General features: G+C 37.4%; 1 protein-coding gene across 7 annotated transcripts in view; it reads left to right on the top strand.

The window, feature by feature from the left end:
* The window catches only part of RNF180 (ring finger protein 180), a 52,417-nt gene that overhangs the window by 2,955 nt on the left and 33,495 nt on the right, over positions 1 to 15,967 (top strand). For all 7 annotated transcript variants that reach the window (XM_083404028.1, XM_083404026.1, XM_083404030.1 and 4 more), the window contains exons 2-4: positions 2,165 to 2,300; positions 8,666 to 8,761; positions 9,677 to 10,624. In XM_083404028.1, the coding sequence (XP_083260154.1) occupies positions 2,193 to 2,300; positions 8,666 to 8,761; positions 9,677 to 10,624 (1,152 nt within the window). In that variant the 5' untranslated portion in view covers positions 2,165 to 2,192. The remainder of the gene's footprint in view (positions 1 to 2,164; positions 2,301 to 8,665; positions 8,762 to 9,676; positions 10,625 to 15,967) is intronic.

Raw genomic sequence — 15,967 nt, 5'->3', positions numbered from 1 at the left:
AATACCATAGCAATATAAATCAAGTCAAGAGAGCATTACCAGGCAGTATAATGTAAGATTTCAATTATCATAACAAACATTATTCATATAACCACTCACCTAATCTCACTCATCATCTATTCTATAGAACCAGTACAATCATTCACTACCTAAAGTATTATCTCTGTCATCGAACCATTCATGAATAAACCACTAATGCTCAATAATATTACAACCCACACACAGGAGATCCCTGCCAAGTACACACATGTAAGATACTCTCCCCATTTCTGAAGCACTGTTGGTGGAGAATTCCTACAGCTCAATTCTAAAAGGTCCACTAAGGCTGTACCCTATACCCACTTTCTTGGGGGAAGGAAACACTGAACACAGTGGGATTTCCCTTTGAGCAGACGTCTATAGTATTGTGCTCTGTGTGTGTGCTATGTAGTTTTATGTTAGATTCATGTACCACCTTTCAGTAGGCATGTTCATGGCACTAGCAAAATTACATCTGAGCCATAAGATTTTTCATGATGGAAACAAATACAATGTCTGCTGCTTAAATACACAGTTAGGCGTACTTCAAGATATTCAAGTTTTCTGTAAGCATTAGCATTTTTCATTGTATCCAAACATAGAAGAGCTAAGCATACTCTCCTCAAGCAGGACATGAGTAAACTTGACTAATAAAAGAATTTCATGAACTTTTTTTAAAGGAGCAATGCACCACAAATTCTGGAGCAAATGAGAGGACACATTAAATACATGTATGCATTTAGCATGATTTGTTTTTACTTTACAAATAACAATTGTTGGAGAAGAGTGGAGGTCAGGATCGGGACCACAACACTCAGGAGGGATAGTCCTTTCCCACTGTGCAATTGATTCTGATGAAAATCTCTCACACACACTGTTCCCAAGCTGCTATTGACACCAAATAAAAAGCAAATATATCAAATGCACATTCACATTCACATTTACCATACCATCTCATTTTGTCCTTGAAAGCTAAGCATCTTTTAGTGGCAGTTGAATTCCATAATTTGTTTCTAGATTAAATCCTTGTGGATTATGGGCCTCACCGGTTGGAGGAGTATAGTATGGTTGGTATGGTATGGTATGGGTATGGGAGTTTACAGAGTCTACCAGAGGTTAACTAGAGGCCTGACTCTTACTGACTGTGCCAGGTGTTTAGCCTTGAAGCACTGAAAAATAATGATATTTCATTATGTAACGTTTTGTTTTTGTCAATCATAGTTGACAAATTTGACAATGGGGACTAGAAATCTAACTAGTCATGGTTTAATATAGTTTAATACTTCAGGAAAAACCTTGACTCAAAGCAACAGTCAGAGGGAGAACATGTTGCTGCAGAGCAAAGCCACAATTGTTCTAAAGCAACATATTTCACCTGTCAGAAATACATTCCTGTAAGCAGTCCTATGGGACTGCTTATGTGAATGAAGAACTGAAGTTTCCTTTTAGCTTCGCAATCAGGTAAAGATTTTACACTGAGTTACCTCTTCAGGTATTGAAAACTTGAACATGGTGATGATGCGGGGGATGTGGTTATGGGGCATGATGGAAATTCAGCTGCACCCTGCATCTGTTCAAGGAATCTGCATAGATAGCAGAACTATTTGTTCAAATTATTTGGACCTGTGCAAAAAAACAAAACAAAAACAACCAAGAATATGACTGTCATTAATATGACTGTTCTGTTAATGGGAATAAAATAGAGAATAAACTTTACTTTCCTCAGATCCATTGTAAATTCAGAGATGGAGCAGGGGAGGAAAGTGGGGAAAAGAGGGCTAAACCGATTTCACAGGAACAAAGCCACTCCCGCTGATTTTGGTAGCAATACTGTGCAGAAGGTGCACATGAGGAAATGAATGGGAGCAAAACGCAGTAACTAATAAAAGTTAGCATAAAGTACTCTGATAAAACACAGGATAAAAGATCATAAGTAGTGGCATCAATGCAAGTGGGGCTGAGTAGTATGTGCATTGTGAAGAGTCAAGAAGCGATTAATATGGATAAAACGTCAGCTAATGTGGCTTGACCCATAACTTTGTACATCAGAATAAAATGTAAGCTTCTCTTTCTCTGAAAGAACTGGTGAAAAAACACAGAATACAGAAACATAATAAAGTATGCTATTTTTATTTGATTCTAACAGATATACAGTTCAAAGAACCAGAGTTAAGATGACTAGCCAAGGTCAGGGTGACATGCTTCGTTGCTGGAAGTGTCGAAAATATGTAGCTAATTCTGATTGCCTCATAAACGACCAAACTACAGATTTGGTCTTTGAAGTAAGTAACATTTATATTGTTTCTTCTAGGCCATTACTAGAATATGTATTTATAATTTAGGAGTGCTGGAATTAACATGTTCAAAATTGCACAGTTTATATACTACTGAATTAAGAAGAACAGGGTTATGGATATTCACCCATTGGACAATTTAAACCATTTGTTTATCAAATGGAGCATTATTGATATTTTTAGTATTCTGAAGTACTCTTTCATATTTGTATTGTATTGTATTGTAGATGTCATATATGCCCAGTGCAGAAAACAGGGAAGTAAATCACAATACCGGTTTTGTGCTGTTGTACTGGATCTGTGTTCTCCATAGCCATGAGTTACTTTGTAGGGAGTGTGTTCAACTTTACAAATTTTCTACAACTCTGCAGCTCAAACTAGTGTAGTAAGTATTTATTTTGATTTGTAGTTATAATTCAGTGCTATTAACTTGCTAACCCTAAAATTTTAGGAAAGCAAAAAAATTAAAGATATCCCCAATGCTAAATTGCCTAATCTGTATGATTTATAAGGATAGTTTAGAGAGATTCACCATTGCAGCAGGGAGCAGAACAAGGGCTCGCAAGGTTAAACTTCTGAAAAGTATAAATAAGCTTAAACTTGTAATAACTGTTTCGACTGCACAGGAAGATGAACAAAGGATCAGTAGGCACCAGAATTATTACATTATTTTACAATCAGAAAAGAATCTGTTTGGCACAGACCTTTTAGGTGATGGGATGCTTTTCACTGTGATAAAATAATTTCAACAACTATTATTGTTATTGCTATTGGTAACCCAGCACACTTAAATCCTATTGAAATCAATGTAAATTAAGAACACAGGTTTCTTTTGAATGCACCTATTCTCTTTAACAGTGCTGTTTTCTGTTCAGTTGCTTTCACAATTACTTAGAAGTGCTATGGAAATCAGTCAGATTAGTTTACAAATAATCATGGCATTGGTCCATTGCTCAAGCCCGCTTCCTCTACAGCCTATCATTTCTCAACCCATTAAAGAATCTCAGATAGGGGAACTAGGAAAGAGGCCTTGGAGAGCTGATACTAGATTGAATGGGCAGGCCTGGGCTCGATGGACCGATGGTCTGAGACCAGGCATCTCCAAACTCAGCCCTCTAGATGTTTTGGGACTACCATTCCCATCATCCCTAACTAACAGGACCAGTGGTCAGGGATGATGGGAATTGTAGTCCCAAAACATCTGGAGGGCTGAGTTTGGGGGTGCCTTGTCTGAGACAGTTTCAGGCAGCTTCGTAAATTGTTAATATATCATCATAATTCACTAGCTAAGAAAATCATTTTCATTAAAAATGGGAAGTTTAAATCTTGTCTTAAAAAAAACAAAATACAAAATGCATTTGTGCAGTTGCTGTCATTTTGCAGCATCAGTTAATTATCAAGCAGTGGTTTCCACTAGCTCCCCTGCTGATGTCTTTTATAATGCTGGTTCAGAGAGAAGAGCAAAGTAAAAGTGCACCATGCTGATTCTTCATCCGCAATGTAATGCTGTGTTTGCCAGGAAAGAAAATAACATCATTTTTTTCAGTTTTGTATTTCTAACTTAAACATAGACTATTGGGAGCAGCTTTATTCTTAATCTGGATTATGAAACTGAATGATACATGCAGAAAAAGAAATTCACATTATTTTCCTTTCCTTATATAGCAACCCTTTAAAAATTTCCACCTCTTAATGATTTGAAATAATCTGTAAGGAGAATCTGGATGGTGTTTTTGTATCTGCTTCTAGCTTAAATGTCTCCTATACATTCTTCAGATGTTATAACATGATTCAGCATAACAGGGCTAGGCAAGCAACCCAATGCACTATGTGCAATCACATGGTTAATAAAGACAAACAGATGTCAAAGGTTTTGCATCCGTCCTACCTTGCAACCCAGTGCAAGAACAGGCAATATGTGGCTTGTGAATTATCTGTACTTTTTACAGCTTTTTATGTGAGTAGCAGGATATTTTTAGGATTCCAGTTTTGACAGTGTCAAAAGCCATCTATTTCTCTTGTTTGACCAGTTTCAGCTAAGAAATAAGCCTTCAAATTCATCAAGCTTCTCCAGTCAAAAGGACAGGTCTGCTTCCTACACTTGTTATAACCAAGGCTTTGTGCATTGCATGATTTTTTCCACAATATGTTATCAGGCATAGAATTCAGTACCTCAAGTTTCTCAGGCTTAGACTTTTTTAAAAGCATGTGATTGGCCCTCCTGATAGTGAAGATATGCTTGAAAGTGTGAACGAGAATCTGGTGAAATCTCAGAAGCTTTCTGAAAGCAGCTGATGGGTGGAAGAGGTAGTTTTATTGGCCTGCATAGTTTAAAAGGGCATTTCTACACACACACAAACAGAACGGGCATTATTTTGTAGTACATACATTTTTAAATATAGAGTGTACATAACACTTAGGTCCTTCCATCTCCTTCCAGTCATCTGACTGGCCACAAAAGCACCAGGCTATGATGGGGTGGTCCCTCTAAAAGCAGCAAACGATAATAATGTGTCTTAAAGGTGTTAATTCATAAAGGTGAGATTATTTTTACACAATATTATAATTTACTATCAATGCTTTTAAAGTCTTCAGTACCATCCAACTTTTATGTTACATTAGAAGGATTTTTTAAAGCAATTCTCAAACATCTCGTGCTGGATGGTTAATAGATATCTGATATCTCACATTTCAAATTAAAAAGAAATGTGGAAGTGTACCTTGATATGGCTGTGGAGAAGTGGAGGAGAAGAGGCTCAGTAAGGCTTGTCCAGAAATACAACACCTACACATATGCACACATCCCTCCAAAGAAAGTACAGTACCCTATAATTTATCTGCATATTCTGTCACTTGCTGGGTAGACTATGCCTGCAGTAGTAAGCTTAGAGGAAACTGCTTCCCCACCACCACACACACACAAAGCACATTATGCCCTTGCTGCATGGTCTACTTGCTATCCTAACTAAAGCATGCATGCACTGCAGAGGGCAGAGCTAGAAAGCAAGACTGCCATCAGGACTATCTGATATGCACACGTTGATCTGCTTTGCAGAGAGAGGGGTAGGTGGACTTTTAAAAGAATGTTTATTTGTCCATTACACCTTTCTTGTCTGACAAGGAGTCTATATACATTAAGAGGGTGTGAAGAGGAAAAGACGCTGAGCTCCAGTGAACAGATCACAGTGCATTCAAGTTGGGTTTCAAAGAAAATGCGCACATCTCTAAATATGTATCCAACTATGCTACGGATGGACCTAATGGTCAGGGGTCCCATTGCCTTTTTTATGCATCCTATAAGTCAATATATATTCCACTTGCCAGAGGGATAAAGAGAGGGGAGTCTTTTCTCACTTTTGCAGAAGTCTGGATAAGATAAGAAACAGCAGGGCAGAGTCACTGTGAGTCAGGTGGAACAGTATCTGTATATATGTCAAGTCTTCTGTTCTTTCCAAAGGGTTTGCAAGATGTGGCTTCCTCCCACTGTCCCTGCAGTTTGGACAAGAGAAGAAACAGCAGGAGAGAGTCCACTGATTTCTTTCCTTCTCCACACTGCAGGACAAATCAGATAACTCTCCTAGAAACAGTCTGCAAATGTTAGAAAATTTGGTGTTCAGTGGGAAAGAAGGAAAGTTGATAGAAAATGCTATCAGAGCCAGATTGAGGTTTGTGGACATGTATGAAACTCACAGTAGACTCAGTTTGGACATTTGACCGTCAGTAAAATTTTGGTCACATTACCAGTCAAATATTTTAAACCGTGAGCTTCATTAGAACAAGAAAAAAGATACTTTAATTGCCTGCAGGTTTCATGCTTTTGATAATAACAAAACAAATTTGTTACATTGTAATGTTCCTCAGTAACAGTTATAGATAATGATGTGCTGTAACTTTTAATACATTTAGGTAAGGTTTCTATAAATGTGAATAATTTACCAAACATCTAGAACACCAGGGTCAAGGACCTGACAAGCCATGTTTAAGATTCATTTCTGACTGCATTTATGTAGCAATGGGGCCAGACATCTTTTTTTCATGCAATGCCCCTCCCTGTGCGGTGCAAAATATCTCCATATACCATACCCCATGGAGGCATATGCAGTCCAATTTCAACCTGGATCGCAGTTTCTGTTCTTTGTAGCTGTTCTAAGTAACTAACACTCTAAATTGATTTTGTGTGGCAGGGTGGTATTGTTTTGGTTTGTTACTATGGTATGTATTTTTGTGTTATTATATTATAAACCATCCTGTGATCCTCTGATGAAGGGCAGTATAAAAATTTAAGAAATAAAATAAATAATAAAATGAACCTGTAAAGAAGAAGAGATGAAAATGCAACCACACCACCTTGAAAACTTGTTGTAAGTGCCTTACACATACAGAGAGAGAAACAGATTCAAGGGACATTCTTTACACCCAAATTGGCATGGATCCGGTTGCACCCAATCTGTCCATTATTAAGATCCTGGAGGGCTTCTGCTAACCAGAGCAAACATTACTGTGCCAGATGGATAAATAGTCTAACCTAGTATAAGGCACCTATGTTCCTATTATCATTTACTCACATTCAAGTGGATTAAGTTAGGGCTGAGCCTTGTTTGGTAAACGTCATAACTAAACAGGGATTTCCATCACTTCAACACACAATATTAGCTCCCTTCCTTCCCTTCACCAGACTTTTCAAGCAACTTATTTGTACCACTGGTAAGAAAGAAACTGGAGATTAAGCAAATAATACAGAGTTTGGAAGCTTTTTTCTTCTGCTTAATATTTTAGGACTTACATTTGAGACAGGGCTTAGCTACATCCTAAAATTTCATTTTCATATGCTGCAGTGAATTCGGTCTTGGGAGTGCAACTGTTGGCACTAAATTGTGATTATTTAGAGTGCACTTGATAAAGCTTTTAGTAGCATTTAAATGTCATACTGCAGTATAGCCATAAGATAAATTAAAATATTTTTCATTACTTTTCTTGTTTTTTCCTACTTTCTTTTTGTTACTGCCATAGTAAAATAAAGCCAAGGCTCCAATAATCATATGTTTTAAAGCCAAGTATTTGTCACAATATTGTTTTCAGTATAAAAATTTGCCCTGCTCAAAGAACAATTATTAAAATTAGGTAAGTTTTTGTTTGAAAAATAACAGCAACAAATTATGGGGGGAAATGGAATTTAAAGTACCAACATTGTGAACTGATTCCCCCCCCCCCCCCAGTGATTGTACAAATGTTATTGAACAAGTAGGTTTTTCTCAGAATTAAACATGACCCCATTCAATTAAATTGTGTTAGTTTTAAACATATTTTTTTTCTTATTCTTGCAACCCTTTTATAGTTTAGAAACTAGTACCATTATCTATAAACTAGTTAAACAAGACTGATTAAACTGAAACACATTTTTATTACATTAGTAACAATGAGACTAAACTGGCTTGGGTGTATAATTTGTCAGTTCAACTGCTTTCGGAATTGGGGCACGTATCTGTAACCCTAAACCTTTTAATTTTCTCATGAAATGCTGTATTATTTGAAACAATTTATTTGCTATTTTCTGTTTACACATTGCACAATGCCTATTTTCAAGAAAGAAAATGGCACTATTTATTTAAACAATTACACAACTTGCTTTTATCCGCCATTGTGTCCTAAATGTATAGTGTATTCTTGGAAAACCATAGTGTCTTATAATACTGATTGCAGAAATACCATCATAACAATGTATTTATGAAATTTCATAATTGATATATTAATAAAGGTGTAACAATAATCTGTCAGGAAAGAATCCAACCACAAGATTTGAAACAATTTCCTAAACTTTTTCACTATATGCTTGAGAAAATCCTCATTTTCTAAGATGGTTAGATATCAGCTGTGTTCCATCATCTTTGCAGCTAGGCCATTACAGTAGAAACCTTCTCTAGGCAGCAGTCTTATCTTATCTTTATTGCAGGATCAACAATATGTGTTTTAAATACTTACTGTCTTTTAGGGCAAGCCCTCAAAAGGTAACTTATAATAAAAACGTCAAAAGTACATACTTGTATCTCATGACTTAATTGTAAAACACTGAAATGCACCCTGCATCATAGTTGGAGAAGGAGAAGCAAAGGTGCTAGGTATAGACACTTGTTCGACCTGGTTGAAAGGGAAATAGGTTGATGGGGCACTAATTAGAAGGAGAGCTGGCATAAAGGACACATTTGCCTGAAGGCAAGGGGGAAGGAATAAAGAATGCGGGAAATTGATACAAAGGAATTGGTTCGTGGCACTGGAATTGGAAATATCAACAAAAGGTATTTGAAAATAGAAAGTAGGTCAGAATGTTATTAATATATTGAATCTTAATTCAACAGGAACCTCACTCTTCTACTGCCTCTCAAGATATCTGTAATGTGTGGCACATGAACATAGAAGCACTTCCAGATTGGGTGACTCATATAATAGAAAATGTATGTTCATTTTACTTATCTCGCATAATTTTTAAAATTCTATGCAATATTCTATAGAAAGTAAACAATATCTAGGTCATTATAAAGGGCCTTAGAAGTACAGTTATATCATTACATATTTTATACTTATTTAAGTAGGTAAATGCCTTTTCAAATGCTTATAATAAACAAGTCATTGTGTCAACTCTGCTCTTGCCATATTTAGTATGCATATCAACACATCCAAAGTTTCTGTAAAATTGTAATACATAATGCTATTCCCACACTTTGTTTGGTGTCATAAGTCCTGAAACTTCAGTAAGATTTCAACAGATGTAAATGGGCTCTTCTGCTAAAAGACTGATTTTGATTTATTGGAAAGAAAACACCACGGCCCCTTTGGAAGACGTATAGAAGCTATGACTACTTTTGCAACATACAAACATGGATTGTATGGAATACATTTATAAAAAGCACAATGACTTGTTAATAATTTTATACTCGTTAGAATCATGATACTACTTATATATCCATATATTGCATTGTATCACAGTTTCAAGCACTTTTTTCTTTTCTTTTGACTTTTCTCCATATTTTTCACTTTACTGAAATTTTTAAATAAAATACATATTAACAAAAAGATTTGAACAGACTGACTTCTGCATAGGATTGTAGTTTACAAGACTGTTCAAAGGTTACCCTCCCCCTCAAAGTTCCATGTTTAATATGTGCCTTACTTAGTATAAAACTAAGGTCTCAGAGTATTTAGGAATATCAAATAACCCTTTGAAACGATTATATTGGTACATTGCCTTTTTTCAGTCATAAAACAAATGTTTACATGTTTTTCTGCTCTGTTTGAAAAAATCTTTATGTCTTACCTTCTGGATTACAAATAATTAATTGTTTGTTTCCTTCCTTCCACATTATCCTCAGGCACAGTGGACAACTGGAAAGCTAAACTGCCCATTCTGTGGGGCCCGCCTGGGGGGCTTTAATTTCGTCAATAATACAAAATGCTCCTGTGGCCAATTTACAAACATCCATCTTTGCAAGAGGCGAACTGACTACCAAACAGTTAGTTCAGTTACATCAGCAATATCGCCACTGAAGCACTTGTCTCTTTGTAAAGTTCATTCCGACTTTAACAACGAAATATGGCAGAGTGTGACAGGTGGATCTTTGGAAGACAGAAATCAAAGACTTCCATGTGTAGCCAAAAATAACAGTGGCATTGGACGATTAATGGAGGCACTTTGCCTAGAGGTAAGATCAACCAACTTTGAGATGAACAGTAAAAAAATACACTTCAAAGTGTCTAATCCAAAAACAAGTATTTCAGCTTCACTGGCTGTGAATGACAAATACACTGTAAAAGCTTTTCATAGAAAATCACAGAGTTTAGACATGAACTTCAGAGAGAAGCTTGTTTTGCTGCCTACTTTATATGGAACTTCCACAGCTAAGAGACCTGTTTTCTCCAGGCAACATGAAGCACAGCCTTTTTACACAAAGGGTTGCTTACAATTAAAGTCCAGCAGAACACATAATTTTTTTCATTTCCCACTTAAATCAGATGCTGGTGAGCTTCTAAACAGTTTTTCAGTTACTTCTTATGGTGCATTTGCACAAGAAGAGGCAGAGTTTAATCATGGTTTAAAAGCTTCCAAACAGTATCTTGAGAGCACTACTGCTGACCAGCAGCTGTTCCTGTCTTCATCAGAGAGCACTACAGAAGAAGATACTGTGCAGAAGCACATCGCACCTCTTGGTCTTCTTCAGCCTTTCACAACTATTGATCAAAAGTTGAGCAAGAGAAAAAGGAACCGATTAAACAGTTTGCGGAGAAAGAAGAGGTGGCCAGAGAGGTGGCCTCAGAAGCAGGTATGTACAAAAAAATAGAGATTGTAATCATACCAAATGTTATCATGTTAGAGACAGCAGCCTCTAAGTGGGAGTAATGGCTGCAGCCATGATATATATCAGTTCATATATCTTACTAAGCTATAGTTAGCATCAGTCATGGTTTACAAACCTACTTCAAACTGTTCTATTTGGGGGGTGCAGACAATTGCAAACCATGGTTTGTTGATTCAGACATAACATCAAACCATAGTTCATTACCTATACTTCACACAATGTCTGAATGGACCTATTGGCTAAAGGACAAAAATATGTACAAACATTTCCTGTTCTTATGAAAAACACTAGTAGATCATACCAAAAACGTAGAAAAGAAACTATGTCTATGTACATTTTAATTATTATTTTTCTTGCACCCAAAACTTGTATCAGTATAAAGAACAAGTCCTTCATCATGAGCATTCACTTAAAATCCAAACAGAAAGGAAGTCTTTCAATAATCTCTTGTTTCTAATCAAAATGTGAGCTCCCTTCCTGTAATGTAGTTCTTCTACCTGACAAACTACAAATACAAATTCTCTTCTATAAAAGGTGAAAAGACTGCTTATTCTATTCTTAAAACTTTTGTGCTCATGTTTGAAATTAGCTCCTCTTCAGTTTTCTTTGCAGCTTTCTACTTCCTACAGTCAGTGTGAGGTTTTTCACTATAGCTAAGCCATATACACAAGTAAACATGTGCATTAAAATATTACAGGTTATTTGAGTCATGTGCACAACAGCATAAACATCATTTTGAGCTCTCGCATTACATGACTACATAAAATTTCCCATTATGAAATTCTCTCTTGTTAATAATAATAATTTATTTGTACCCTGCCCATCTGACTGGGTTGTTCCAGTCACTCAGGGTGGCTTCCAACATATATAAAGACGTAATAAAACATTAAACATTAAAAAGCTTCCCTATACAGGGCTGCTATCATTGTTATCATTTATCATGTTATTTTCACCCTGTATGAATCCAAGAATTATGTTTATAAATATTTCCATATATTTTATAGTTAATACAATATATTAATATTGTTCTCTCAGACAATAGGGTGTACTTTCCTATATTGTTTTAAGTCAGCATGCACCCACGCACCAAAACATTACAATTCAAGTTCATTAAAATTCTATATTTCTATTTTAATGTAATTCCACACAGCATAATGTATCGTTCCACCGGAACTATAGTATTGTGTTTTTGCTGCTAATCTGCCTGTATAAGGGGACTCCCCAGTAAGTATGCAATAATAGAAGTGTGTTTTTTTTAACAGCAGGGGGCACCAAATTTCCTCTAGCTACGAAACAATGGTAACTAAACTTTTATGAACAAGCATTGCATGGTATAGGATGGTGTATTTTGTTTGTAGAATGTTTTATAGATTAAAAACAGTAACACTGCTAACATCTGGTGATTATAGGTTTTAAGCATAATAGTGATACCTGTTGCCACTGCTGCAGCTCAGAGTCTGCCAACATTTCTGTAATAAGCTGGTTCTTGTGGCTGATTTTATTATATATCCATTCCAAAATTGCCTTTGTTAAAAGCTTGTGATAAATGGCTGCAATCTGTTTGCCAAAGAACTGTTCTTCTGCCTCTTAAAAACTGGTACCATTTGAGTTTAAAATATTTTTAGTAAGAGCAAGAATAATTTTTGTAACAATTCGTAAATTATTACTGGAAAAGAAACACTGTGAATGATAAAAAGTGAAAATATTTTCTTGAACTTTCTTTTTGTTTCAAAGTTGGGGAGAAAATAAATAAATGGACAACTGAATATGTGATATAGTTTTTTAAAATATTACTGTTACAGTATAAGGAGCTCTTCACACTGAATCTTTTTTTTTAAATGACATTAATTCTTTCCATTTGAGTCATTGTCATAAAGTAAAATTATATGCAAGACATTAATTGTCACTTATCAAACAAGAGTTTTGTTTAGCTTGTAATATGATGGTGGCTAGTATCCTGGTGATTCATCTAAGTTAATCAAAAGAAAATATAGATAAAATGTCTATTTACTGAAACACTCATTGGTTTTGAGATATCAGTTTCATTTCTCTCTTTGCCATTGCCTTAGTTATTTGAAGAGGGTGCTTGAGAAGGCAGTAGTGGCCCAGTTTCAGGCATGTTTTGGGGAAAACTGATTACCTGGATCTATTTTAGTCTTGTTTGAAGCCCAAGCCTAATTCTAGGTGCTCCCAGTAACATTTAACACCCTAAATGACATATGCGCCAAATATCTGAAATATTGGCTACATCTTCATAGTTCTGCCTATGGAACATAGGCCCAGAAGAGGACTTTCACTGTGGCAGCCCCTAAACTGTAGAACTTTCTCCCATCTAGCACTCTCATCGTATAGCTTTCACCATATGCTGAAGACATGCCTCTTTATACTGGTGTTGTGTTCTGGCTGGAACGGTTGCATTTATTTTATTAATTCAATATTATATTATTGTACAATATTGCATTGTATACCACCCTGGGACCTTCTAGTGAAAACAAACAAACAAACAAACAAATAAGGGCACAGACATATTAGCATCTACCCTTCCCATTTGTTGAATGCTTTTTCTAATTCCAGACCATGCATTTGTAATAACTCAGGGGTGCCATGTCCAACACTGGCCTCTGTCCCTCTTTCCTTCTCTGATGCCCTCCCACAGCTCGTGCCTCCCAAAAGCTTGCACAGCTGTTTGCTGCAGCAGCCCCGGCTACAAGCTCCATAGGCAAATTGTGCTCCTGGGGCTGGTCAGACATGCTGGTTGCAAGCAAGCAAGCGGGCAAGGGAGCCCAGTCAGCCAGTCTGCCAGCCCTTGGGAATGGACAGACAAGTCCCAGGCCTCTGTTGGGTAGTGTGAGGTGGCTCCTCTCTTTGGGGAGGGGGGGCATCTCAGAAACTAGGGGCGGCAGCAGCAGCTGCCTGGAGGACTCCCAAAGAGAAGGGAATGGAGAGGAGGCTAACGCAACACTCCAAAAAGGAGGGTGTTCAAAAAAGGGTGAGAGGCTGCCAACTCTGCAGGCAAGGGGTAACATAACTGAGCTCCTGAGCCCATAGGGGTGCCGCAGAAAAAATGTAGTTGGTCAAGGGAGCTGTGAACTCAAAAAGGCTGAAAACCGCTGCCCTAACACAATATTATTGATCCAGCCCAGTCCTGCATTTGATCACTGGCATTTTAATTTTCTATAAACCACTATGATCTTGAAGGATATATATGTCAGTAACGTAGTATTTACGCGTGAGGTTTTCCTGGTGAGAGGAGGAGAAGACTCAGGTATTGTAATTACTGTGGTCAATGTTTGAAATTTTTAAAAGGGATAAAAATGTATGTCCCACTTCCACATAGATTGGACCAGACTCTACTGCTTTCAGGTGGGTGGGTGGGTGAGGGAGAGACTGAGAGAGAGAGAGAGAAATCAACTATAAGCAAATAAGTGATACAAATTATGGGTGATAGCCAACTAAATTATCCTCAGAGTACACTTATTAAAATGAGTGGTCTGAATTTCATTAATATCAAAGGATCTCTTCTAAGTATCACTAATCTTAGATAGAATAATAGAAATGCAGAGTTGGAACAGACCCCGAGGATCATCTAGTCCAACCCTCTGCAATGCAGGAATCCTGCTCACAGTAGTCCCTGGGCGAACTTGAACCACCAACCTTCTAGTTAGCAGCCAGACACACTGACTCATTTTGCCAATGTGTGTCCATATCACACTTTATTTTATGGGACAGAAGGTTCACAAACAATGGAATTATTCAGCAAAAATAATAATTCGGGGGTAACTGAAATAACTGTAAAGAAAAACTGAAAGAAAAAATTATAAAGTGTATAATTTATAATGGATTAAGAGTTAATTTGAGGCTCCTTTTCACCTGGTCCTGTGAAGTCACCAAAAATTTCAGACTAAGCATATACAGTATTTATATTTGTAATACATACCAACTAGCCTGGATACACACAAGCTGCATCGCCATTTTTAGAATGGAAGGACTTTCTACTCCTACCTAAGATTGTTGGGACAGTATGAAGGTGTTTTTAAGGCTACTCAACAACCTTAGTGCTTGGCAGAGCACACCTCACCCCTCATTTCCCCTCTGTCTTCCAATTCTTTGGCCATTATTAGAAAACACAGGGCTTTTCCACTTGACCTATTTATTGAACATTCACCCTGATCTACTTGAACAAAGCTTACATGGAGGTTAGATTATATCTGGTCTTTGTTGAGCATTCATTCCAATTTGTTTGTGGGGCTAGTTATCCTTCATTCATTCTGATTGTTTGCATTGTGTTCATCCCACAGTTTTCAAAGCATTTCATCATCACTTTCCAAAGAGCACTTTAATCCGCTTTAATTGTGCAAACCTAAGTTTATTACAGAGGGACGCGGGTGGCGCTGTGGGTTAAACCACAGAGCCTAGGGCTTGCCGATTAGAAGGTCGGCGGTTCAAATCCCCGCGACGGGGTGAGCTCCCGTTGCTCGGTCCCTGCTCCTGCCAACCTAGCAGTTCGAAAGCATGTCAAAGTGCAAGTAGATAAATAGGTACCGCTCCAGCGGGAAGGTAAACGGCGTTTCCGTGTGCTGCTCTGGTTCACCAGAAGAGGCTTAGTCATGCTGGCCACATGACCCGGAAGCTATATGCCGGCTCCCTCGGCCAATAAAGCGAGATGAGCGCCGCAACCCCAGAGTCAGTCACGACTGGACGTAATGGTCAGGGGTCCCTTTACCTTTAAGTTTATTACAACATACAATTGAATCCCTTCTGCAAAATAGTGTCAGTCTGGAGACACCCTCAAAAGGCCACTGAGAAGTGTCAAGTTGCCCAAGGGGGGGGGGTGCAGATTGAAGACTTGTTTTAGTAGTCTATGGAACTTAGCCCCTATCTCAGAAACTAAGAAAGTAGGAGTACACATTGGCTGAATCCATGGCAAAACAAAGGAGGTTTGGAGAAGAGGAGGACCAGATGTCCCACTTGGATTCCATATTGTTTTCTAAAGTCTTAGTAGACAACATCTACATTCTTTGCGGTTTTCGGTGCAACCAGGAGGTTAAATGTTAGTGAAAACTTGCATTCAAAATGTACTGCTGGAGCTATAGATTATGACTCAGAATCCTCCTCATGGGGCACTCCCACATTAATTTTTCTTTTAATTTCATTTCTTTTTCATTCCATTGTAAGTAGAATCAAGCTAGTATGGCATTTTCCACACCTTTGAGAATTTGATGTATTTATATCCACTGTAATTACATCCACACCAGTGGGTGGTGCACTGCTGCTATATCCTTATTCTGTATTTGCACAGACTCTCCT

This window comes from Podarcis tiliguerta, assembly GCF_965153285.1.
Source record: "Podarcis tiliguerta genome assembly, chromosome: 11".
NCBI lineage: Eukaryota > Metazoa > Chordata > Lepidosauria > Squamata > Lacertidae > Podarcis > Podarcis tiliguerta.
Note: the sequence above shows the minus strand (reverse complement) of the source record. Positions and strands in the feature narration are given on the sequence as shown.